Below are 27131 nucleotides of genomic sequence, written 5' to 3' on the forward strand. Positions count from 1 at the left end.
GGCACTAAAGCTCCAAAACTTCACAATTTTCGATCTATCTTATCCCTCTATTTGAAACGACTTTTGACAACCCTTCCGATCTCAAGCACTGCACTAGATTCAGCCCATTTAAACCCCTTTTGAGGTTATGTGTGTTTTGCGTATTCAAATGGGCTGCACCTCCGATACCCCTGCCCAAGAACTTCCTGCTCAAGTGCGCGCGGTTACGCATCGCATCCGTTGCCTTATTGCTAGAGGGCAAGCCTCAAGCCCGGCGTTACTTAAACTTACCCTCCGGCGGGGGTTGCTACGTCCAAGTCATCAATGAATGTATCTGCATGGTTGATGATGGTCTACGTGAGCAGCACTGCTGATGGTTTTTTCACCGTTCTGAACAATACCGCGCTTTGTTGTTTACCATACAGCAGTAGTCAGCTGGGCCAGTCAAGATCGATGATTAGCCGGTTTTCATCGTCAAGAGTCGTTCGTCAGTCAGCGATTCATGCAGACTTCCATCAGTATCAACCAAACGGCAACAGGTCGCGCTAGACCGGCCGCAGCAGTCAGCAGTTATGATGATCATTAGGAAGGAAGGAAGGAAGGCTTCTTGGTCACGTCTTGGAACGGATTAAAATTAGTTTACGCTGGTCCTTCGCAGGCGGTGGACGCGATTCAGTGATTTTGGACGACCCCTTCCGAGACCAAGAACCCGGCAGCAGTCCCATCTATCCTTGCCTGGAAAAAAAAGCAGCAGAGGGGAAGTGTTGAGTGTTGTTGGTGGTGTTGGAGCATCGAAGATCATCTGAAAAAGGCTGAAGAAGTGCCTCAGGGATTAACATTCGTTCGAGCTATTGTGTCTAAATTTCCCCCTGAAAATGAGACAAGTCAATCGCTGTGGCACCTGTTGGCTACTGGTCATCTTTGGTGAGTACCCGAGGACCCCCTCCCCCTTCGTAAATCCCGCTCCATTCATCGAAAGAAGACAGCTTAATTACACACGCTTCGTGAGATGTGCTGAATTTGGGTAATTTGGAAGCTGCTTCGTCAAAGTTTGACAAATCGCCACAGAAAAAGTGCTAACGATGGTTCGATTGAACTTCTTCGTCTAAACGGCGATGATGATGAGAAACGAGGAATGCGATTCGCACGCGTGAATTTAATGAAGCTTGAATGAGCACGCCGGCATTGTTGAACTTGGAGTTCAATGGTCGCGAATGCAATTGATGCCGTTAGGAAGAACTTGTTGCTGGGTGCAACCGAAGAATAGTTCATCTTTTGGCAATACTTTGAACTCTTTGGAATTCTTTTGAGATATACTGGATATCGGAAATGTCCTGGAATATAGATCTTGGTTTCTACCGCCAAATTGTTCATTGCATAATTCTGTAAACACGCCCCAGCCCTTTGTGAAAAGCGCCACGACGGAAATTCCATCTTGTAATTGCCTTCATAAAATAATTCAAATCAATTCCACCTCCAGACCCTCTCTCAGAGCAATTATTGAAAGATCCAAAAGATAACACAAAAAAATCGTTTTCAATTGAACGCTTCGGAAGCTTCGAGATTGGAGCGAGAGTTGAAACCCCCCTTCAATTGCGATTCATAACTTTTTCGTGTTGAAGATGCCGCTTTGCCACAATTGCACCGGCCCGGTAATGGGTGGCAAAGTTGAAGATGATAACAACCCCGAAAAAAAAGAGCTGATGATGATGACGTTGATAAGCATCGGTGAATGGGGCTGTCTGTCATGGGGCGATAAAGATTTGGACCGGCAAGCATAAGAGCTGCGGCTTACATAAAACTAAATGCGTCACTTTTACAAACTTTTCGACTTTTACGGCTGTGTGACGGCGGCAGCTGCTGGGGCTGTTGTATTAACTTTCGATTGAATTGAATTAAATTGGAAGCAATTTGGCGGAGTGAAATTTTAAAGCACCGACAAAAGGACCAATTAAGGGGGGCCAATTTATGTTTGACGATGAATACCTTTTATTGTTTGATTCATGAATATCATATTTTAGTTTTCATGGTTTGAATCTCCACTTGTTGGTTTCATAGTTCCAAATTCTACAGTAGGAGTATTTATAATCAAAATCAGCATGAACATAGTTTTGGTTGATTAACGATGGTTACCTTGTGATCTGTTAGAATGTACTAAGTCATCCAAGAACTCCCGGAAGTTATGGCCTGGATATCTACCTGATCAACGGGGGTCTATATGACTATATTAACCATCGGTATAGCTTCAGATAGCTTCAGTGGACCACGATGGACATCCTGTGGCATGTTGGATTGTTTTGGGTCATCCAGGAACTCCCGGAAGTCCTGGCCTTAATATTTTCCTCAAAAATCAAACCATCCACATTAACGACCCCCGGGTCTTTTGTGGTCTCTATTGCAAGTTTCTGCTCGAACCTAGGAGTTCGAAGGCTTGAATGGGGAGAGCACCCAAACATCTTTCTACTCCAAGGAACCTTCCACCCCAGTGTTTGAACTGACGACCTTTGGATTGCGAGTCCAACCGCCGCCAGCGATTCCACCGGAGTAGGCTTGGTTTGGTGTGTTGTTTGTACATTTATGGCATGGAGACGACTCCTACACCTGGAATGACTTAACGGCCTAACAACAACCAAGGCCGGGACCGACATTTTACTTCCTCATCCGATGGAAGGTTGAAGCAGATGGGAATCGAACCCAGAATCATCCGCTTACAAAGCGGACAGCGTAACCATTCGGCCACGCACTGCCTTTTTAATATTTTCCTGTTCAACGCATAAATGTCCCATTAGAATTAGCATTCGCATTTGAAGATGAGTTCCTGGATGTCTCAACACAATCTAACAAGTCGCAAATTGTCCATCTTGTTCCACTGAAGCTACCTGCAGGTATACCGATGGATAATATAGCCATATAGACCCCCGTTGATTAGTTAGATATCCAGGCCATGACTTCCGGGAGTTCATGGATGACCCAAAACTATCCAACATGCCGCAGAGTGTCCATCGTGGTCTACTGAAGAGCAATTCCAGCCCAAAACAGGAATTTTTTAGGTACTTTTTTTATACACCAAAATGGCTTATATAGGCCTAGGATAACATGTCTACAAAGTTTCATTGAAATCGGAGAGGGTCGGGTACAACCGATTCCCTATTTGACATGGAATTGCTCTTTGATCATTTGTAAAGTAATTTTATTTTTATTTTAAATTAAGCTACATTTTAAACGTTTTTAAAGCTGATCTTTTAATTTTTAGGTAAATATAAAACTAATGATTAAAACATACTTGTATCCCGATTAAACGACACAAATATTGTGTTTAAAAATATATCTCATCGAAACAATTTCACAAGTTTCAATGTGAGAGAAAATAGTTAATTTCATAAAAAATATTAGGTTCAATTCAGAATAAAGTAGAAATCTGTAATAATAGCAAAAATATAAGTAATCCATATTAATTAAAATGTCATAATTTCCCTTTCTATGGGCTGATCCTACAACTTATTTTGCACATAGAAACCTTTCACCTCTAGATTCGAATGCATGACAGTTGGAAAACGAATCTGAGTGACTACCTAGGGGAGTTTGGGGTAGTATGGACAGTGAAGGTAATTTGGAAACCCTTTTAAAAATCATTTTTTCTTCGGATATAAGGGGAAAACTGCAGCTTAAATGATAAGACTAGTACTATTTATGGCCTAGGAGTATGGATAAACCAAAATAGTTTGAATAGATTAAGTAGTTTTGGTATAATATCGACGTCGTCGTGCTATCATGTCGCACCCGCCATTTTGACGTTCCGAGAAAAACGCGTTTTAATGTTTGACCTTGAATAAACAAAAACGAAAGCATGAAATGTAAACAAAAACAAACACGTTTTGTTTGGCTGACCATTCTGTGCATTGTCCCGAAGTTTGGTTGAAGTTGGTTGCTGGAGTCCCGAGTTATAATTACAAATATTTACAGTAGTCTAGCTTTTACGTGCGTCAAACGCATCCTGACCTGATATCCCTTTGGCCTTTGTCGCACTTACATCAATTTTCAGGGAGTGACAAGATAGCACGACAAGATTGAATCTACTTTCATATGAAAAGTGACAAAAAATTTCGGAGCTTTTTTGGTTTTTATTGAATATCTTAGGATTGAAATCGAATTTTGGGGATCTGTGAAGGTCAAAAGAAGTGGCATTGTGAGCTGCACAAAATGGCGTTCCTAACTCAATTTGGCCCAAAATGCACGTACGACAAGTTAGCACGACGGCGACGTTATTTAACAGTTTCCGAAGGCCGGTTGGAACTGCCTTAAGTCCTAATATTTGAGGGTTGGGAAATAAGGTTTTGCGGGGATTCTTTGACAATAAAGTGGACAATTTTTGTTTAAGGGGGTTCCTTGGACGATTCCTGAGATATGTACGTATAAATATTATGCATTTTATCTATTTTTATCATAAAAAATTGCAATTTTTGATAGAACATGCCATGTGGGGTAATTTGGACATACCTGAAAGACTACCTGTCAGGCAAATAAAAGTAACTTTCTTGGTTGGTTGAGTTTTTCAAGGGATTTAGATAAATTTAGAGGGATTTTAAATGTCAAAACAATCAAAAAGAAATGGAAGCAATAAGAACTTTATTTTTTTCAGATTTTTTTTTTCAGATAAACTTATTTCAATATTCGAATGGATGTAAATATGATTAGTGCACATTTGGCGTCCAATTTGACTCTAATGTTATTTTTTTTAAATCGTTAATTTAATTATCGTATCGTGTAGGATTATCTAAACGAAATTCTATAAAGAATTTTTTAAGCTGATACGATCCATTTTTTTATTTTACATTCTGGGACCATACATAAACCACGTGGACACTTTAGCGGGAGGAGGGGGGGGATTCCCAAAAAAATATCCACGTGCTTCATGGATGGTCCCAGAATGTAAAATAAAATAATTGATCGATTCAGTTTAATTAGTTCTTTATAGAAATTGGTTTAGATTAGAGTTGGGCAAAAAAAGAGCGAACCGCTCAAAGAGCCGGTTCATTGAAAAGAGCGAACGAACCATGGCTCACAAAAAATGAACCGCGGTTCTTTTTTAAACTCCGGTCTTTTGAAAGAACCGTTCCTAAAAGGAATAATTTTAAAATTTGTTATTGATATAATTTATTAAATTTTTTTTTGAGAATTGAAAATACAATTACTTTTTTTTATAATCCCAACATTGTCCCTTAGTGTACTTTTCACTTTAGGATAAAAATGGCATGTTAATGAGGGGCTATTTCCCGACATTTTTAGAGCTGAATCGTCATCTTTCATTGGGGAATCTATAGCAACTTTCTCATCAATATATATTGAAAGACTCTCAATAGCATTGATGTCAATCTTTGAACACCACTTATTAGTTTTCAGTTGAAGAATAAAGCATTTTCCAAAAGTTGCGTATTTCAATTACGAAAATTGGTTTCCTAACATGTATAGGTCATCGCTGAAATTTTCAAGTTATCGCAGTTTTAGTGAAAAAAAGTAGTTTTTTCCCATTTTCGTCATTTTCCCATTTTTACGCGTGGCGCGTCCAAAAACCCAGTTTTTATTTTCAAAAAATCGTATCTCAGAGTATTGAAAACATAACTTCACCAGTTTTTGATATGTTATGTGAAATTTTCCGAGGAATCCGATAAAAATATTTTCAGACATAGGCCCTTTTGGTCTCGAGACCTTCAAAACAGCATTTTAAGTTTTCATAGGCCTTTTCAAATGTAAAGCTAGATTTTTGAAACTTTTTACTATTTATCCCAAATAGCCAAACTAATCACCCTTCTTTTGCGTCTGGGACAGCTAAAATCGGATGAAATGGCGGGGAGATATGATTTTTTGAAAAAAGTGGTTTTTGCGAAAAATGACGAAAATTGCCATTTTACGGACCACTCTAACACGGCGTTGGTCACCCTAATGGCCAAACAAAAAAATACGGGTCTAATTATTTCGGCCAAGGATACCCCAGAAAAAATTTGAGCCCGATCGGAGAACTTTTTTTTCGAATCATGCTGTTTTCGTGGGGAATTGCTGTATACAGCCCGTGGCAGAGCAATTTCTTTCGGGTGTCCAAATTACCTAATACTCCCCTACCACCTGATTCAGGCAGACTAAAATTTATTAAAATTGTATTGAAATCGGAGAAATAGTTGTTGGAAAATGTTTTCGCAGTAATTATTCATTAGTTGCATTCCAATTACAACTAAAATTACGCCGTTAGATACATTTTTCAGAGTTTATGTCACCCTCTTCAAAATATTTTTTAAACATGAAAATTTCAAGGACAACACAAGTGCATTTTACTAAATACCATTTATTTAATTTTCAATTTATTTGTGATAATACGATTTTCTTCAGCCGCAACAACTTTATTTAGCCCTCGACCATGAATAGAACGTGGTACATTAGGGTGTAATATGGTTGTATGGAAAAAAATAAAATTGTCCAAATCTAATGAGCACAGCAACTTTTCAGTTCCTTTTGGGGTCCTAAACAACTCCCCAAAGTTTGGGAACGATTGGTTTAGTCCTCACTTTGCGCAAAGCGATTCAATTTTCCATATAAATTTGTATGGGAAAAATCATTTTTTTTTGAATTTTTATATTTAAAAAATCCAGGTTTCACGCTGTACTAAAACCGGATTCATATTCGGATGCTCTGGAAGGTGCTCTACAACTTTCCCGAAGAGAGTATGGTGCTAACTTGCTCCTGAAAGAAGATACAGCGTGTTCAAAACTCGTCTAAAACGTGATTTTCGAGAAAGTTGTAGAGCACCTTCCAGAGTATCCGAATATGAATCCGGTTTTAGTACAGCGTAAAACTTGGATTTTTTAAATATTAAAATTCAAAAAAATGATTTTTCCCATACAAATTTATATGGAAAATTGAATCGCTTTGCGCAAAGTGAGGACTAAACCAATCGTTCCCAAACTTTGGGGAGTTGTTTAGGACCCCAAAAGGAACTGAAAAAATGCTGTGATGGAAAATCGATTTTGATATTACACCCTAGTGGTACATATATGAACTTTTTACAAACGAAATAATTGCAGTGGCCTAGTTTCAACGGCCAATTTCTATGTTTTGTTTTTGGGTTTGTTAATTTTTTCTACCTAAAACAATAAAATAAAAAAACTAAAAAATTACTGTCATCTTCAAATGCTAATATATATGAGAAAATGTCCAAAAACTAAGTGAAATTTCCTGGACCACAAACTCAGGTGAGCTTGAAATTTAGCCCACCGTTCAAAACCAATAAGCATTCCTGCCCTAACCGAACCAAGGCCAAGGGGCGTCACTTGGGGTTTTCCAAAACTTTCAATTTCTCCACGGATAGACATCTTGTAAGCATATCAGGTAACTCTGTGTTTCCCGGGCAGACGGTAATAAAAAAATTCATGCCATTTCAATAACAAATACTGTTAAAATAACAAAAAATGTTATGGAATATTCTTGCAAAATCCATTTTTGCATAAGAGTTTAATAACAGTTTATGTTATCATAACCAAATTTGTTTTTGGTCTGATATTGGTTGAAAGTCAAAACAACTTGGGAATAACATTATTTGTTATGGAAGAATAACTCCAACCGTTATTGGGATGATCGGATTAGTTGTTAAAATAACAAAAAAGAATAACAAAGATTTGTTCGAAGAATAACGCAAAATGTTATTAGTCTGTTATTACAATAACAATCCAATAACAAAAAAATCATAACGGCGAATAATAAATCTTGTTGTAAATAACATAAAATGTTATTGACCTAGTATTTTCAAATAACAAAAAATGTTATTCCCACGTTATTTCCGTCTGCTCGGGTTTCGAATTCGTTAACATTGAAATCAATGAAATTGAAATGATCATAACTTTTTTTTTCAATTTAACTAATTTGATTTACCGATTTGACGTTCTTTGCAACTATTTCTTTTCCATTTACCGGTTGGTAACAGGGGGTTCTTTTGAAGCAACTAAGCAAAAACTAGGGAAAATTTGGCCAAAAAACCTAGTGATCGAAACCATGTGATCATAACTTGAGAATTATCAAATCTCCATGTATTTCATTCCAAAGATGTGCGCTGAACCTGGTAATCATGTTCTTCATAGTTATTGTTTCTAATATTTTTCGATTTCTTTGTTACATCCTATTAGATCTGTATTCTTGAATTTAGCTCTGTTTTAAAATCAGTCTAAGTATATTTTTTTCTTAGAATTCAAAAGGAGTAAGAATAGAATGTTTAGGGTTGGGGGAAAATCCATCGAAAAACATTTCCAGAGTTTTGTCTTTCATATGTTTATAGGACCCAATAAAAAAAAAACTCTAGATTTGTTGTAGTGTAGTAAATAAAGCTTCTCATAGCCCGTTTTTAAACTTGTAATTGACAAAGAATTAATGTTATATTTAAGATCTAGATTTATTGCAACCTTAGATCATTTTTATTGCGCAAAGTGCCAATTTCCAGCGAGTAACGTCGGAAAATAATTACCGGCCGCTGCTCCGGTTCCAATTTGGTGCGAAATTGAACTCATCACACCGGCATTTTTACAGGCACATTCGGCACGTCACGCTGCCGGGCGCTTGAGGAAAAAAAGCGAAAACAGCAACCCGCGCTCGTCATCCCAAACTCTCACTCTCACCTCGCTTTTTTTGCTTTTAACTTTATTTTATTTTTGGACCCGCGGAAATTCGGAGTTCGGCTTGATAACACCGTGAAATGAGATTGAAGATTTCTCCTTATCTCGTGCGTGAGTAGCTGTGTGTGTGCTCAGGCGCATGATCACTTCATTTTTAGACGTTTCCGACTGAAAAAATGAACTATCTAACTATATTTGTGTTGTTTCTTTCTTTAAACAAATAGTTAAAAAAAGAGCTTCTTTCAACAATCAGCTTATCTAGTATTTATTAATCTTTCTATCTTTTTACTTACTTTGTTGACAAGGTTAAAAAAAAATTGAAAATAGAAATTGTAGGAGAGCGGCTTTAATTTTTTCGTACGAGTGCTCTTTAGATGAGACTCTTCCATCGCTGGAGTCGATTAAAGTTCTTTCTCAGTTAAGAAAGGTAAACTTTACTTTCAAGACCCAGTACGCTCCGAAAATGACACCGAGTACAATAACAACAAACTATCCCCCGAAAACGACTTCACCGTCGGAGAAAAACCAACTTTTATCACCTGATAGAAAGCATGGCCAAAGTTAAGGGGAAACTGCGCCGAAAAGGCACAGCATGATTTACGCGCTCGAAAAAGCACCAAGTGTCAGTCACACGTGCCAACACGTGTGTGTATGTGTGTTGAGGTGAAATTTTGGTTGCTGCCACAATGGAAAGAAAATTGCTTAAATTGCCGAAAGGTGACTTATCAATGAAAGTGCTGTTTGGGGAATAGCAAGCGATAAAATTAACACCATCGCGCACAGTGCAGCAAACAGTTTTGGGTTGTTGATTTAGCAGCTCTTATTAGATTTGCTTTTGCATGCGTATGATGATTTGGACAGGTCAATGAAACGGCTACACACGCGATTTGGTGAACTTGTTGAGATCCGGGTGTGAACCGGAGATGATGAAAAAAAAACGAAACATAGAGATTGAATATCACAGTAGATTGATGATTACAGCAAATCCGGGATAAACGGAGATTAGATCTTTGTTAATGTTTTTTTTGTGATCTTCCAAACACTTGAATATTTTTTTTTGATTGATGGTATTTCTCATTTCAGCTACAAAAAATCTTTTAACGATGATAAAATCAGTATGCTGCATTACATCATCAGAAGATTTGATAATCTTTTGCAAGAACACGACGTGATCGTGCTATCTTGTCGTATGACACTTTTTTCGAGAAAAAAGACGTTTTGATGTTTGACCTTGAATAAACAAAAGCGAAAGCATGCTGTCATACAAAAATAAAGATTATTTTTTGGCTGCCTGACCATCCTGAGCATTTGTTTGAAATTGCCGAGTTATAATACAAAATGTAAACATTAGACGTGCATGCATGAGCAACTGGCTTGTTGTAGCAATCGTAGGTTGAGTCAAATTAGCATGATCGGAACTACAATTCACATGAATAGTGATAAAATTGTTTTTGTTGAAAATCTCAGGAATGAACTCGAGTTTTAGGTATACCTTTATTCAATTCAGCTCAAAATAGATATGCGACTTATATCTTTTTGCAACAGCCTTCAAACCCCTTATTCATATGAGTCGAAGAAAATGTTGAAATGCTAGGTACAATAAAAAATGATTCGTACATTTTGTCAACTGAAAATTTGTTAACAATAAATATTAGAACATTTTTTTTATTCTGCAGATCATTTTGTATTTTGGATAAATTTCAAAGTACTTTTTCAATAAGAAAAGTTTTAAAATTGATAAAACCATAAATCTGTTTTTTTAGATGGATTTATACCGGGAAAATTAAAAAAATCAAAACAAAACGTAAGTTACGTCGAAGGGAGTTAATTTTTAACAATTTGGAATGACCATTTCCTGTAATTTTTTTTAAAAGTTGTATGATAAAATATGATAAATTTGGCATGGAAAGTCGTCAAAAAGTTATTTTATGGCACGATACATGTGATGCATCGCATCGACATACATCTGCTATTACCTGCATATTCATTTATTTTAACATTTTCAATATTTAAAAAATTTCAAGCATATAACCCATTTTTGCGATTTATTCATTTATACGAGGCGTGTAGGCTAGACTCTTGTGAAGATATTACTCTATCCAATTGGCTGGTTTTCACTTTTTAAACAACTGATTTTGTATAACTGTTGATAGAAACTTGTTTGCTTACTACCTATTAGAGCGTCCATCCCGGGAATTCCCGGGACAAAATTCCCGGGATTTTTCCAAAACCAGGAAATCCCGGGATTTTTTGTATTTTGTCCGGGAAATTCCGAAATTGGAAAAAAATATAAAATTTGAGTCTGGAAATTCAGGTTTTGTTTTGGAAATAGATGAGCAACGATAAAAAAAATTAAGCACCCATTTAGGGTTTCTTTTTTTGAAAAGATCCTATAAGCTTTTGTGTTTTTCATATGTTTATGGGACCTATTCAAAAAAATCTAGATATCAGCATTAGTTTTACTTTTGTGAAAAACGCTTTCTATATTTTTACTATTTCATTTTAAATATTTTAGAAAAGACTATGAATATTTATGACTTTAAATTTTAAAAAATAATATCATTTTAAATTATTTTTCATGAATCATCTTTGGCAAATCAAGACGGATTTATCGAATTAAGAATTAATGTTTAAGTCATTTTTTGCATAATCTTTTGATTTTTTGATTGATTTCGGATAAAACAGGAACAGAACAAAACAATTAGTACACCGATCTCCAATTTAATTTCTCTCAAATCTCTTGTACCTATTTAGACTGTAGTTCTGATTTTCCCCAGTTGTCGGTAATGACTTCAACATAATTTGTAAAATATTTATTATATAAAACATGAATTTCTAAACTTATCTAAAATTCAACATTGGCTAGTAAATTGCTGTCTTTTTATTCGATATTTAAGACATTTAAAAAGATTTTTTAGGCTTTTCTATTTATGTAATATAAAAAAATTAAAATATGTGTTTATAAGAGACTTATTTAAGAGGCAGTATTTGTAAATTCTGCTCGGTTTGTTCTAGAGGTCGTATCGAGGTGCTCCGATTTGGATGAAACTTTCAGGGTTTGTTTGTCTATACATGAGATGAACTCATGCCAAATATGGGCCCTCTACGACAAAGGGAAGTGGGGTAAAACGGGCTTTGAAGTTTGAGGTCCAAAACACATGAAAAATTTTAAAATTGCTCGCATTCCCGTAAAACTTTATCAATTCCTACTCTCTTAGATGCATTCGAATGGTCTTTTGAAGCCCTTTAAAATGTGCTATAGACATCCAGGATTGGTTCGACTTTTTCTCATAGCTTTTGCAAATTACTGTTAAAAATGGATTTTTTTAAAACCTTATTAACTTTTTGCAACAGCCTCCAACACCCATACTCCCATAGGTCAAAAGTTAGGGAATTTCATGGACTATAAGCCTACGGTATTAACTTTTTGGCCAATCGCAGTTTTTCTCATCGTTTTACGATTTTTCTAGAACAAACATTTTACAACGTTGGTTTTTGCCCTGTAGGCCTCCATAGCCGCATTTTTTGGTCTCAATTTTGACATATTCGAAATCCTCGGAAAATTTTACATTAGATTGAGGTGTTGGAATTTTGAATTTGATTGAAAAAAATGCCATTTAGAATTAATTAAAATATTATTTAGCATTTTGTCGGATTAGGGGTAAAACAAGTTTTCGCCTACTTGATACAGCATTTGACGTATTGATCATAGGGTAAATAAGATCTATTTCTTTTTTCAAAAATGTTTTATTTAATTATTTTTTAAATCAAAATTATAACTCCAATACTTCTAGCTTACGTGAAATTGTCCGAGGATTCCGAATATGTCAAAATTGAGACCAAAAAGTGCGGCTATGGAGGCCTACAGGGCAAAAACCAACGTTGTAAAATGTTTGTTCTAGAAAAATCGTAAAACGATGAGAAAAACTGCGATTGGCCAAAAAGTTAATACCGTAGGCTTATAGTCCATGAAATTCCCTAACTTTTGACCTATGGGAGTATGGGTGTTGGAGGCTGTTGCAAAAAGTTATTAAGGTTTTAAAAAAATCCATTTTTAACAGTAATTTGCAAAAGCTATGAGAAAAAGTCGAACCAATCCTGGATGTCTATAGCACATTTTAAAGGGCTTCAAAAGACCATTCGAATGCATCTAAGAGAGTAGGAATTGATAAAGTTTTACGGGAATGCGAGCAATTTTAAGATTTTTCATGTGTTTTGGACCTCAAACTTCAAAGCCCGTTTTACCCCACTTCCCTTTGTCGTAGAGGGCCCATATTTGGCATGAGTTCATCTCATGTATAGACAAACAAACCCTGAAAGTTTCATCCAAATCGGAGCACCTCGATACGACCTGTTTCACATCGGTGAAAAACTCGCTCTTAATTTGAATCACATTGGATTAGGAATTAGATTAGAAACCAAAGCACAACAAAGAACAACAAATACATCTTTCAAGCTATCAAAAATGTACTAGATTGAAACAGTCTGCTGAAGCGTACATTATCAATGAATAGTATTGAGCTAATATGATTTTAAGCTTAAAAAACATGACAAATACAATGAAAACCATAGATTTTATTACTGTTTCAAAAATTTCCCGGAATCCCGGGAACTCCCGGGATTTCAAAAATATTTTTCCCGGGAAATTCAAAACCGGGAAAATTTGACGTCCTACTTCCTATTGAGCACTCGATCACTCAATTTCCCTCCTTTCTTCCGCCAGTCAACCACACAACTTTAGTGTTGCACAGAGAGTTATTTATTTCAAATATTCATAAAATTCAGCAGCCTTATTTAACAATGTTTCAGACAAAAATCTGTTTTTTTTTTGTGGGGGGTTGAAAAAAAGGTCTCAAAACTGATATTTAACGCAAAAATAGAGCTTTGTCATCTTGGACAAAGTTTGTGGAAAATTTCTGCCCTACAACTTTGCCGAAAACGCCAAAGCTCTATATCTTAACTGTCAAATGTTATTAATTCCAATCCATAGCCTGCTGTGACGAGTTTTTTGAAACACAAATTTCACCAAAAGTAGGCCATGCAATAGTAGAACATTTCAAAGCACGAAAAAAAGCTCTTATAAATTAAGTTCGTCAAAACAGCCATTTCAATCACTGTGACGACAACATATTATTGTTTTTTTCCTCTTTTGATGAACACATTCAATGATTATTTTGAAGAATGTTTGGAACTCGTTGCACAACTCGATGTAAGACTTGCGCTGAAGAAGTCTTGTACTTTTATGTTATTTAATAGGCAATCAACTATACCAATTCAATTGAATGGGGTCGCAGAATTTGAATTTGATGTTAAAAGTAAGAAAATAATACGAAACAAAATCGATTATCCAAAGTCCCATACATACCGTCGGATAACCGAACTTCGGATAATCAAAACTTTGGATAATCGAGTCTGCACTGTACATTATTGCACGCCCAAATTTAATTATTCCTTGTATAAAAGAAGACAAACTTTTTCAACTTTTGCGACCGATTCCATTCACATAAAAATTTGAAATTTAACTGCAACATGTAAATTGTAAAGAAGTTTCATCACCCAAATTGTTGATTGTTTTTCGTTTGAAGATTCGGTTAAAAATCAGTCACCAACAAGATTACCATCGCGCACAAAACATCGAATTTATCCTATCTAGGTCATTCTCCGCCAATACCCTCTGCAATTTCCCCGATTCCTCTCCCAAGTAGCATTTGGCAACATGATAAATTTGACTAAGTCCAGTTTTTGTTTTGTTTTGCTGTAGAAACATATATATGACATGTTAGCAACAATACGTTACTATGTTACAAACGTTTCGAATTGAAAACAACTTTGCAACAATCCATTTTGTTTTGTAATCGAAACATATTGAAAACTTATTGGTTCCATTGTTGCAACATGTGACTTAGCCCGATTTGTGTGCTAAGAATAATATTGAAATCAAAAATCCTTAGATACAGTTCAGCCCAATAATTTGCCCTTTTATCAATTCATCTGTGGCTCAGTGGTAGAGGCAAGGTGTGATGATCTGAAGGTACTTGTCTAGAATCCCGACAGGTGCACTTTAGTTTTTTTTGTTAACAAGGTTTTTTTTGTTTCGCGCAAATTAAACGACAACATAATGGCAACATCAGGACAACACAACAAACTACTTTACCGACATATTTAGACAAAAAAATTGTTTCTGGAACTTCGTCGTAACAAAGTTGAAACAAGCGGCTAAATGTTGCCAACACAAAATTTTCGTGCGCTTTTTAGGGCACCACGAGTGTTCTAACTATGTTGTGATAGCACATTTTGGGTGTTACGAAATAGTTGCATTTAAGGATCCGCAACAAAAAATGTTACTTGGGCTTCGATTTCTTTGATACTTTTTTGTAAAGTGACGGTGTGGCGATACGACCATTTGCATTTTTTTGGATTTTTACTAAGATACATTTTTTTTTTGATTCGTAGCTCGATACCGTGAAGTGAGAGATATTTGGTGTCAAAGGTGTATATTTGGATGCCCGTTTGATATCCTTGATGAAATTCTTTAAAAAACTATTTTTCATTATAAAAATCCTAATAAAAATAGTTTTAAAATAGCTGCCATTTCCCGCTCCTCAACTGTCACTTTTCGAATCTGCAAGAATTTAGTGATGTATTTTTTCATTTATTTTTTTCATTTAGAACAACACAGAACTTATTTAAAAATTACGTGTTTTTTTTGTTAAGAGTGTAAAGAGATTATACATGTTGTATAATGTTGAAGAGCAAACAAAACCAATAAAATTAATAAGCAAATTTTGCAACAGAATTGCCTTTTGAACGTTTGTTGTGACTCGTGCACTGCTTCAATGTGGGGATTTGACTAAAGTGATGAAACAAACCAGATACAGATTATAACATCTATTGTTAAGTACTATGGATATATTTTACTCAAAATAACTGTTTGCCAATCCTAAGCAAGGGGAATTGAAGCGAATATAAGTCTGCAGTTAGCCACGTAAGTTCCTCACAATTGTGCTTCTACTCACCTGCACCAAATTAGCACAATCAATTGATTAGTCGCCCCATTTACGACTGGAAACTTTAAAAACCTTCGTCGTTTCCACCGGAGGCCAGAATCTGCATAAACCGCAGAATTGGCGCACGAATCCACACCTCAAACCGCTCTGCATGACTCCAATCCGTGTAAAAACAGTGCCTCATAAAACGCACTAAACCGTGACACCGAATCACGGCGAATCAAATCCGACTCAAGTTCTTGCGCCGCCGGTCACGTACCCAACCGGCCTGTTTTTATGACGTGTACGATTTGTGCTGATTTTGTGTTGTTGCCTTAATCGCCCACAAGTTCATTCACAACTTTTGCGGATCGAACTCGAACTCGAACAGCTGATGCTTGGCTATGAATAAACGTGTTGTGGCAAATGGGGCCAACCGATCAACAAACCGGCCAAGTTCAAGGGCGTCTCACGCGGGGAGGCGATTTTTGGCACGGAACGGGACATTTTTGCACGAAATTTTTGTGGAGATAAGAGGTTTAATGTTTCAGTAACGTCTATACAAATTCTCGTTTATCGTTAGAACGTTTTATATCTAAATATCGCAGCAATAAGAAATAATAATTTCCAATTTGTTCTGAATCACCTCTATTGATTTCAATTAAAATAATAGGTCAACTTTAAACTTTCACTATTTCAAAATTCAATGGATTTTTCCATTCTAAACAGTTCAAATTCCAACACTTTTTGGCACCTCAATAACTTGAAAATTTATTACCCTACCCTTGAAAGGCGAAAGTTGGCATTCGAGGGTTCACCACCAGAAGTGTATCCACATCCGCCCGTGCGAAAGGCGTGAACAAATTATTCGGCTAATTTTCCGCCAGTCCTCCATTTCTGTGTCAATCGGTCTGAGGCCACCTCCCAGGTCCAGGCACTGGTCAAGCTCCCCTCTGCAACCTTTCATTCACGTGATTCTCCTCTCTTTCTTGGGCGCGATAGAAATGAATTATGGTTTGAATATCGAAACACAGGGCAAAATCTGTGTTAATTAGGCGACCCACAGTTAGCGTGGCTATTAACGGACTTTTTTCGGATGTAAATTTATGATTGTTTTCTTATGTTTTGTTTTCATTTCTTTATTGTAGCATCTCTGGTGCTGCTGGCGGCCAGTTCGGAGGCTCGACGCGTCAGACGGCAGCAGCCCAGTCGGAATCCTTTCACGACATTCTTCCCACCGAGTGGTAAATTTGGTAAGTATTGTTTTAAAAAATATATAAGATTTCTGCTAAATTTCTAAGAGGCTCTATTTGCTCCTTTGCTGCCAGTTCGCAACCGTCCCCTGCCCTCAACCTCCGCCAGCGCCTCGCCCTACCTCAACAGCTCCCCCTTCAGCACGAGCCAACCCGTTCGCACCAGCACCTTCCTGGGTCAATCCGTCAACGAACTGACCACCGCGCCCATCCGGGTGGTGTCGCGACCCCAGCAGAACAACAGCAACCTCCCACCGCCGCTGGAACCTCGGAAGCCGAACCGATCGCGGGACTTTTACGGCTGTCTGTCCAACTGCCTCACCCTGAGCCACTACAACCCGGTTTGCGGAACGGACCACACGACGTACCACAACGTGTACAAGCTGGACTGTGCCAACCGGTGCGGAGCGAGACCCCGTAAGTTTTTTTGGGCAATCATTCATAATGTGTACTAAAAGCTCCTTTTTCTCTCTCCTTTCACTTGTTTGCGCAGGAGTGCAAGTTCGGAGGCCCGGCATCTGCTGAAAATGGATCGAAATTTTACGAGTGGGTGCGAAAACTCAATGTTTAATTGTCGGAAAAAATGTACTTTTAATTTGTTGCATAAACCACAGATGAAGTGATAACTGTGCGGAGAAATCACAGCTACGTGGAGGATTAGTAGGTTAGGTATAACTTTATTGCAAAGATGTCGTACAATTTAAATGTATTTATATAAATAAAAATAATGAATAAAAGTGTTCAAACGAACTTAACTGCATGCAATCGTGATGACGTCCGTTCTCAATAACAAAAAAAATGCAGATGATTTGAAAAAATGGCATTCCACACCACAAATTAGTTTCCAATAACCAATTGTAAATTTTAATGTGCAGTAAAACTTTGTCAGTCCGCATATGAACGCTGTGAAAATATCAAAACCGTTACGCGCATAATTGGTAACAAATGCAAAATAAAAGGAAGTTTACTTAATAATTCTTTTGATAGATATCGTTAACATGTCCTATCATAAATCATATTTTCATACTTTAAAAAGGATTTGCAAATTACCGGGTTGAAATTGATATTTAACAAAGACAAAAGTTGATATTTTCTGGTGCATAACACTTAAACTCCCATGCTCGAGAAAAAGTCGGAAGTCCAACTTTGCCAAGCTGTATCTCGGCTCCCCCTGGACGGATTTTCAAAATTCAAAATGCAAAAGATGCGGACAGATGTCTAGATAATTTTCCTTTTTTGAAAAGTCAAAAAAAGATGCATTTACCCTAAGTTATGTACGAATCAATGAAACAACTTTTTTTCAAAAAAATCGGAAGTCGATTTTGATCAGCTGTATCTTCGCTTCTTGAGGGCGGATTTTCAAAATTCAGAAAGCCAAAGATAGGGACAGATGTCCAGATGATGTTCCTTATATGAAAAGTCAAAAATATAGCCATTTACTCTAAGTTATGGGCGAACCAATAAAGAAACTTTTTTTCAACTCGTTTTATACGATTTGTCTTGACAGAAGATTGAAATATTATGTGATAATCTTTATCAGATTCATATCACAGTGAAAGTGTAAACTTATTCATGATACTCAAGACCAATCTTGGACCGATGTGGCCACTTTGAGACCGGTTCCAGGTTCCCCGGTGAAACCCGGAGTACGGGAACATATGGTGTTGTTCGGGATTTTTTTTTCCTGCCAGTATGTGTATGCTAGTACAATATTTTCGAAATCCAACTCATTCATGTTACTCAAGACCAATCTTGGAACGATCTGGCCACTTTGGAACCGGTTCCAGGTTCCCCGGAGAAATCCTGAGTATGGGAAGAATTGGAATTGTTCGAGGAATATATTTTTCCTGCCAGTATGAGTATCCTAGTACAGAATTTTCAAAATCAAACTCATTCATGATGCTCAAGACCACTCTTGAAACAGTTTGGCCACTTTGGAACCGGTTCCAGGTTCTCCGGTGAAATCCGAAATACGGGAAAAATTGGTGTTGTTCGGGGAATATATTTTTCCTGCCAGTATGAGTATCATAGTACAGAATTTTCGAAATCAAACTCATTCATGATGCTCAAGACCACTCTTGGAACGATCTGGCCACTTTGGAACCGGTTCCAGGTCCTCCGGTAAAACCGGAGTACGGGAAGAATTGATATTGTTCGTAGATTTTTTTTTTTGCCAGTATGAGTATCCTAGTACAGAATTTTTGAAATCGAACTCATTCATGATGCTCAAGACCACTCTTGGAATGATCTGGCCACTTTGGAACCGGTTCCAGATTCCCCGGAAAAATCCGGAGTATGGGAAGAATTGGTATTGTTCGAAGAATGTATTTTTCCTGCCACTATGAGTATCCTAGAACAATATTTTCGAAATCAAACTCATTCATGATGCTCAAGACCACTCTTGGAATGATCTGGCCACTTTGGAACCGGTTCCAGGTCCTCCGGTAAAACCGGAGTACGGGAAGAATTGATATTGTTCGTAGATTTTTTTTTTTGCCAGTATGAGTATCCTAGTACAGAATTTTTGAAATCGAACTCATTCATGATGCTCAAGACCACTCTTGGAATGATCTGGCCACTTTGGAACCGGTTCCAGATTCCCCGGAAAAATCCGGAGTATGGGAAGAATTGGTATTGTTCGAAGAATATATTTTTCCTGCCACTATGAGTATCCTAGAACAATATTTTCGAAATCAAACTCATTCATGATGCTCAAGACCATTCTTGGAACGATCTGGCCACTTTGGAACCAGTTCCAGGATCTCCGGTGAAATCCGGAGTACGGAAAGAATTGGTGTTGTTCGGGGAATATATTTTTCCTGCCAGTATGAGTATCCTAGTACAGAATTTTCGAAATCAAACTCATTCATGATACTCAAGACCAATTCTGGACCGATGTGGCCACTTTGAGACCGGTTCCAGGTTCCCCGGTGAAACCCGGAGTACGGGAACATATGGTGTTGTTCGGGGATTTTTTTTTTTCCTGCCAGTATGTGTATGCTAGTACAATATTTTCGAAATCCAACTCATTCATGTTACTCAAGACCAATCTCGGAACGATCTGGCCACTTTGGAACCGGTTCCAGGTTCCCCGGAGAAATCCTGAGTATGGGAAGAATTGGTATTGTTCGAGGAATATATTTTTCCTGCCAGTATGAGTATCCTAGTACAACATTTTCGGAATCAAACTCATTCACGATGCTCAAAACCACTCTTGGAACGATCAGGCCACTTTGGAACCGGTTCCAGGTTCCCTGGTATAACCCGGTGGTAAAGATAAGAGATGATTCTTGGAATATTTTTTTTCCTGCCAGTATGAGTATCCTAGTACAGAATTTTCGAAATCAAACTCATTCATGATACTCAAGACCAATTCTGGACCGATGTGGCCACTTTGAGACAAGTTCCAGGTCTCCGGTGAAACCCGGTGTACGGGAACATATGGTGTTGTTCCAGGAATATATTTTTCCTGCCAGTATGAGTATCCTAGTACAGAATTTTCAAAATCAAACTCATTCATGATACTCAAAACCAAATTTAGAACGATCTGGCCACTTTGGGACCGGTTCCAAGATCCCTGGTATAACCCGGAATACGGGAAGATAAGAGATCATTCGTGGAATATTTTTTTCCTGCCAGTATGAGTATCCTAGTACAGAACTTTCGAAATCAAACTCATTCATGATACTCAAGACCAATCTTGGAACGATCTGGCCACTTTGGGACCGGAACCTGGAACCGGTTCCAAAGTGGCCTGATCGTTCCAAGATTGGTCTTGAGTATCATGAATGAGTTTGATTTCGAAAATTCTGTACTAAGATACTCATACTGGCAGGAAAAATATATTCCCCGAACAACACCAATTTTTCCCGTATTTCGGATTTCACCGGAGAACCTGGAACCGGTTCCAAAGTGGCCAAACTGTTTCAAGAGTGGTCTTGAGCATCATGAATGAGTTTGATTTTGAAAATTCTGTACTAGGATACTCATACTGGCAGGAAAAATATATTCCTCGAACAATTCCAATTCTTCCCATACTCAGGATTTCTCCGGGGAACCTGGAACCGGTTCCAAAGTGGCCAGATCGTTCCAAGATTGGTCTTGAGTAACATGAATGAGTTGGATTTCGAAAACATTGTACTAGCATACACATATTGGCAGGAAAAAAAAATTCCCGAACAACACCATATGTTCCCGTACTCCGGGTTTCACCGGGGAACCTGGAACCGGTCTCAAAGTGGCCACATCGGTCCAAGATTGGTCTTGAGTATCATAAATAAGTTTACAGTTTCACTGTGATATGAATCTGATAAAGATTATCACATAATATTTCAATCTTCTGTCAAGACAAATCGTTTAAAACGAATTGAAAAAAAGTTTCTTTATTGGTTCGCCCATAACTTAGAGTAAATGGCTATATTTTTGACTTTTCATATAAGGAACATCATCTGGACATCTGTCCCTATCTTTGGCTTTCTGAATTTTGAAAATCCGCCCTCAAGAAGCGAAGATACCGCTGATCAAAATCGACTTCCGACTTTTTTGAAAAAAAGTTGTTTCATTGATTCGTACATAACTTAGGGTAAATGCATCTTTTTTTGACTTTTCAAAAAAGGAAAATTATCTAGACATCTGTCCGCATCTTTTGCATTTTGAATTTTGAAAATCCGTCCAGGGGGAGCCGAGATACAGCTTGGCAAAGTTGGACTTCCGACTTTTTTCGCGAGCTTGGTAGTTCGCGGGATAATTTTCTTCATGGGAGTTTAAGTGATAAAGTATAATTTAAAAGCACTTCAACTCCATAGTCTAGGGAAGATTTAAAAAATAAGATGCTCATTGTTCGTGTCTGGAAGCAAATCGTGTTATTCATAAAAATGTCAAACTTAGAAGGCCTGTACACTGTGTTTGTTTGCATAAATGCACCATATGCAAAAACGCAAGGCAAGTTTGTAATTTTTTCAAGCTAATATTGAAGGCGGTTGTGGGGACATAACCTTTGAAAACTATTTGAAAATTATTTGTTTTGCATAAATACAGTTGCTACAAAAGTTGCAAAAAAAAACAAGGGAAACCTTCTTGTTATATACAGCCCATGTTCGCTTAAATGTCCCATATGCAAAAACAGCAAACTGAGAAAAACGCATTTGAGGTTTATCTCACACATACGTCCCACACAGCTACCTGTTAACTTTTCGCGAAAAAACTCGATTTCCTCCTGATTTCTAGAACAAAGCACTTGATGTTATAGGCATTCCTGAAAGAGCACACGATTTTGAACCAAACTTCATCAATAACTCTAAAACGATGAATATGCAAGTTATAAAACGTCCATTGTAGAAGGGGAGATATTTCGCCAAATTAATAACACCGATGTGGTTAGTTAGACTGTCCAAAACGTTCTGATTTTATTGTGATCGAAAAGTCCCCCAGAGCCTCACACACGAGGTACTGAGGTTTTGCTTACTGAGCATTAATCGAGCTACTTGCTTTAATCGCGGCGAGGTAAACGAAGTTTAGCTTTGTTCGCAGTTAGGGTTACTGTTGTCGGCTGTGCTGACGATGTTGGTGGCGTCGATCAATTATGCGGAAAGCAATTTCCGTAACTTGCATATGGGACATTTATGCGATCAGGGGTAGTATATGTAATTGAAAGACCATAATAATAAGCTATATATTTAAAAATCTGGTCACCCTATGTCATGGTGTTTTTGTCACTCCAGTGTCATAATACAGCCATTTTAGTAGAATAAAAAGAAAAAAAAATAAATAAAAATTGCTCAATATTATCATTTAAATCACTATTTCACCTAGGGGAGCTGGGGGTAAGACGGCCAGGCGGGGTAAGACGGCCACCCCACTGTTTTAACAAGTATAATAATGAATATTACAAAAATGTTTAGCAATTCTGTTCCTCATGCTAAATAATGCATATGGAGTCACCTTTGCCAAAAATATTGTTTAAGATAGTATAAAAAAAGCTCAAAACAAACAAATAATTTTTGAACTTGAAACTGGATGTAATTTTCATGAATTACAACTTAGGCATTTTTGTTAGATAACAATATGTTTTCCTGTCTTCAAATATTTTTTCATGTTAAATTGAAGTTTTCCCTATATTATGTCCCTCGGAAAAGTTAAAAAAATGCGATGAGCTATTTACAAAAAATGTTTTAAAAAATAATTTATTTGGGGGCAAGACGGCCACCTCCTCCGGGGGTAAGACGGCCACCCGTAATTTGTAAATTTTATTTGATATAGGTTATATTTTTGACGGTTTTTGACTGTTAAGACATATTTGTAGATAAGGAAAAGCATTTTCAATAAAACTATCCATTTTGAATCAAAATGCTGTTATCTACCATTTCGACAACATTCTTTACTGTGATATAGGGGTTGTGCATAAACCACGTGGTCTCCTTAGGGGGGGGGGGAGGGGGTCCGAAATCCGACCGAAAAAAACCATGAAAAGCCATGGGGGGGAGGGGGGGGGGGGTCGACGGCTGACCACGTGGCCTTTAAAAAAAATCTTTTCTTAAAAAAAAAAAAACAAAAAAATACGCGCTTTGAATTTACTTATATGCATACATTTTTTGTTACACTTCAAAGCCATACAATTATTGTGTTTAAAATTATTACTTATATTTCAATGTCATAATATTTTCCAATTCAATATTGAATTATATATTTCGGCTTTTCAATACTTTGAGCCTGCTATTGAATGTACACATTTTAATACTCATGTAACTCCTCTCTCATGCAATATTTTTTTAAGTACAAAGAAACTAAAAATCCCAATTTCAGGATTATCGCGCCAAATTTCAGTTTCACTACCTCATTTGCAAGTGAAACGTCTAACATTAAAAAATAACCAGTAACGAAAAAACGAACGATACATACTTTAAGATTAACCAAAAAAAATTGATGAATATTTTGGTCTAAAATATATTCCTTATTTCATGGGTTACACAATTCGGATTGTTATATTACATAACATTTCATAAAATACACGTTTACTATCCATCGTCAAAGTTGTAGGTATTTTTTTATGTTAATAGGGACCATCTCTTGAGCCAAAGAGAAACATGGGCAAACATTTTAGATTTTCCGAGAAAAAAAACGAGCTTCAAGCAAACATTGTTTTTGTTTCTTAATTAATTTAAAGATTAAAAAATAGAGGGGCCAAAGGTGCCCTTTCCTGAAAATATTAGTTTTTTTTAGCTGAGAAAATATACTATACCCTTTACTTCATATTTGAGATAAAACCACTCAAATATATAGACACATAAAAATAATTTAAGTGTTAAAGAGTCACTTAATTTTCAAATGCCGATATCAATTTGTGAAATAAATTTCAATACAATGCCGTTAAAGATCAACATAAATAAAACTCCTTAAAAAAGATGGAACGGTATTTTCAACTCGCTGGTTCTCGGGCATAACTCAACCAACTGGGACATTTTTTTGAGTGAATTATAAGGATGTCTAGATGATCCTTAAACTTTGCAGAACTCGATTTGATCAAATCTGTAATTTATGCGATCAAAAACGTCGTTCCAACTTTTGTTTGCTCTAGTAAAAAAAATCGCCCGAAAATCCGCGGAGACAAGCCCGAAAACCTGTGAGTTGAAGTTACCGTTCCAACGTTTTAGGGAGGCTTTGGCATCCGTGTATATTGGACATGCGTTGGGCGTCCCAGTGTTAATAATTTCAAAGATATTGAAAAGATTGAAAAATTAACTTATTTAATATATTTTTTTGTATTTATTTTGAAGTAATATCTCAGCAACCAAAAGTTGGATCAAAAATCTTAAATCGTAGATATTTGCCTATTTAAACAACTGAAAAAAAATGAAAAATAAATTCCAAATTTTAGCTCAATCTTTTTTAAATTTATCAAAGCACGTAGTCGATAGCAAAATCAATTTAAAGTAAGAGTAAGACTTAAACAATTTGGATGTCAATGACTAAAAGAATGATTTTTAGCGCGTTGTCTACAACTTTTCCAAAGACACGAAATCGATTTTCGAGCAATTCTATACAAAATCGGTCTTTATTCTTAAATTTTAATTTTTTGATTTTTCAATACTGAATCAATACTGATTAAAAAAAATCGAAATATTGACCGCAACTTAATTTCAATTTTATTTTTCGATGTAAAATCGAATTTGCAATCTAAAAGTACATTAGTGAAATTTTCATAAAGTGCACCGTTTTCAAGTTATAGCTATTTTAAGGAAACTTTTTTTTAAAAATAGTTGCAGTTATTAATTTAAAAAAATTAGTGCCCATGTTTGCTCAATCTTGAAAAAAAAAAAATATTTTTGAAATGCTGAGAAAATTCTTTGTTGCTTTGTTGCTGAGATATTGCCATGCAAAGATTTTAAAACAGAAAAATGGATGTTTACTACCCAAACAACCCATAATTTTCTTATGTCGATATCTCAGCAACTAATGGTGTGATTTTCAATGTATATAAATAAAACTTTCGTGAAATTTTCCGATCTTTTCGAAATCAATATTTTCAAAAAAAATAAGACTAACATTTCAAAAGGTCGTAATATTGAATGTTTGTCCCTGTTTCTGATTCTTGTATGGAGAAAAAAATTAAACAGCTCGACTTTTTTGGACACACTGAATCATTGGAATCAATCATGCTTAATTAAAAAGAAAAGTTGCTTTAGTTTGGATTTTTATGAATGTTTGGAATAAAATAAATATTAACTAGGAGCTTTCATAACTAGTTATTTTCCTTAAAATAAAATGAAAATATTTTTTTCCTGAAACAAAACTTTTCTATTTAATTAATTTCGATTTTAAGAAAATATTTAAAAGCGCATTTAAATTAAATCATGAATCAAAATCAATTATATATCAAAATAGCTTTAATTCTTAAAGCATATTTATTCTGGATGCAATTAATTGCACTGCAATTCCACAATTTTGTTTACTAAGTTGCTTGTTTTGTTGAGAGTATTTTTTACTTTCTGTACCATTTCAATAAATTGTTATACTGTTATTATTTACCTTAAACTTTGAGGTATCATACTTTTTTCACACTTTTAAGTGAATTTCTGTTTTTTTTTATATATTATTAAATTGGTTTTAATGGTGTTACAGCACTTACACAAATTAAAATGTTTTCTATTTGACCCAATGTCACCCCCTCTAAAGGGTGAGTTTGAGTTAATTTTAAAACGATTGGCATTTATGAACGTTGTGATTATTCTAGCCATATTCTGGGAAAATGTTGGTAAATTCAGGAGCATTCCCCAACATTATTTATTTCGATATAATTTAAAATTCTTATTGTGTTAAACAGTAATATCGTTTTTTGACCAAAAGTCACCACCACTGACGGTACATCATTTGTGGATAAATATTTTTGAAATCTATACTTATTTTGTTTTTTTTAAGATTTTTCACCTGGGAGGAAAAAGCCACGTGGCCATATAGGGGGGGGGGGGGGGGGGTTGGCGTGAAACCACGAAAAACCATGAGGGGGGAGGGGGGGGTCAAAAATTCTCCAAAAAAAGGCCACGTGGTTTATGCACGACCCCATAGCAAAACTCATTGAATAGTATGAAATCCTATCAAACTTTTCATAAAAATCGCTAATTTAATATTGTTTACATAATTTTGATTTACTTATTCTAATCGAAATACACAAACTAATTATTTTGCATCAAAATGTGTTTGTTTTGTAGTAAAAATTCACAGTTTTGCATAAAATGTGGTCGCAATAATATGAAATTCACTGAGCCAAAATATGAAATTTTTTAAACTGCATTTTTCTTCACATTTGAAACTTGATTTTTTTCAACCAAAATAGTTATGATGTTCAGAGAAGTCTGTTCAACCAACCATGTAGGTATTTGGGTGGATTTAGCAAAGTTATTTAGTTAATTTATAGCACTGACCGTCTTACCCCACATGGGTGGCCGTCTTACCCCGCGTATTTCATGTATATGCGATTTCAATTATTTTTTTAAAATTGCTAAAAAGTATTGAAAATTGGTTTTTAGACCAACTAATTTATGTCATTTCTATAATGGACTAGTAGTAGAGCAATATGTACGTAATTTGAGATCAAAATAATCTGTTGTGTAAATTTTATTAGACTTCTCCCTTAGTGTGGCCGTCTTACCCCCATCTCCCCTACTGACAACATGTTTATGTTTCCAAAGCTTTGCACTGTTTTATTTTAGCAATTGACATGCAATATCGATAATGTACATGCCTATGTAACGTAAGTGACATTAAGA

General features: G+C 36.2%; 1 protein-coding gene across 1 annotated transcript; it reads left to right on the forward strand.

Annotated features, from left to right (window-relative positions):
• Window positions 1–771: 771 nt before the first annotated feature.
• On the forward strand, window positions 772–17546 carry LOC120425137 (uncharacterized). The gene is made up of 4 exons (XM_039589564.2): window positions 772–903; window positions 16765–16869; window positions 16945–17286; window positions 17363–17546. The coding sequence occupies exons 1-4, from the start codon at window positions 855–857 to the stop codon at window positions 17392–17394; spliced, it is 528 nt and encodes a 175-aa protein (XP_039445498.1). The 5' UTR covers window positions 772–854; the 3' UTR covers window positions 17395–17546.
• The last annotated feature ends 9585 nt before the right edge of the window (window positions 17547–27131 follow it).

Source organism: Culex pipiens, chromosome 3 (assembly GCF_016801865.2).
Source record: "Culex pipiens pallens isolate TS chromosome 3, TS_CPP_V2, whole genome shotgun sequence".
NCBI classification, from domain to species: domain Eukaryota; kingdom Metazoa; phylum Arthropoda; class Insecta; order Diptera; family Culicidae; genus Culex; species Culex pipiens.

What these genes read in the sequence shown, in the direction of transcription:
- LOC120425137 (XM_039589564.2), top strand. Translation starts at nt 855, where the DNA reads ATGAGACAAGTCAATCGCTGTGGCACCTGTTGGCTACTGGTCATCTTT. An exon ending in TTGGCTACTGGTCATCTTTG is followed by an intron (nt 904 to 16,764) that starts GTGAGTACCCGA and finishes TCTTTATTGTAG; the next exon opens with CATCTCTGGTGCTGCTGGCG. An exon ending in CCGGTGCGGAGCGAGACCCC is followed by an intron (nt 17,287 to 17,362) that starts GTAAGTTTTTTT and finishes TTGTTTGCGCAG; the next exon opens with GAGTGCAAGTTCGGAGGCCC.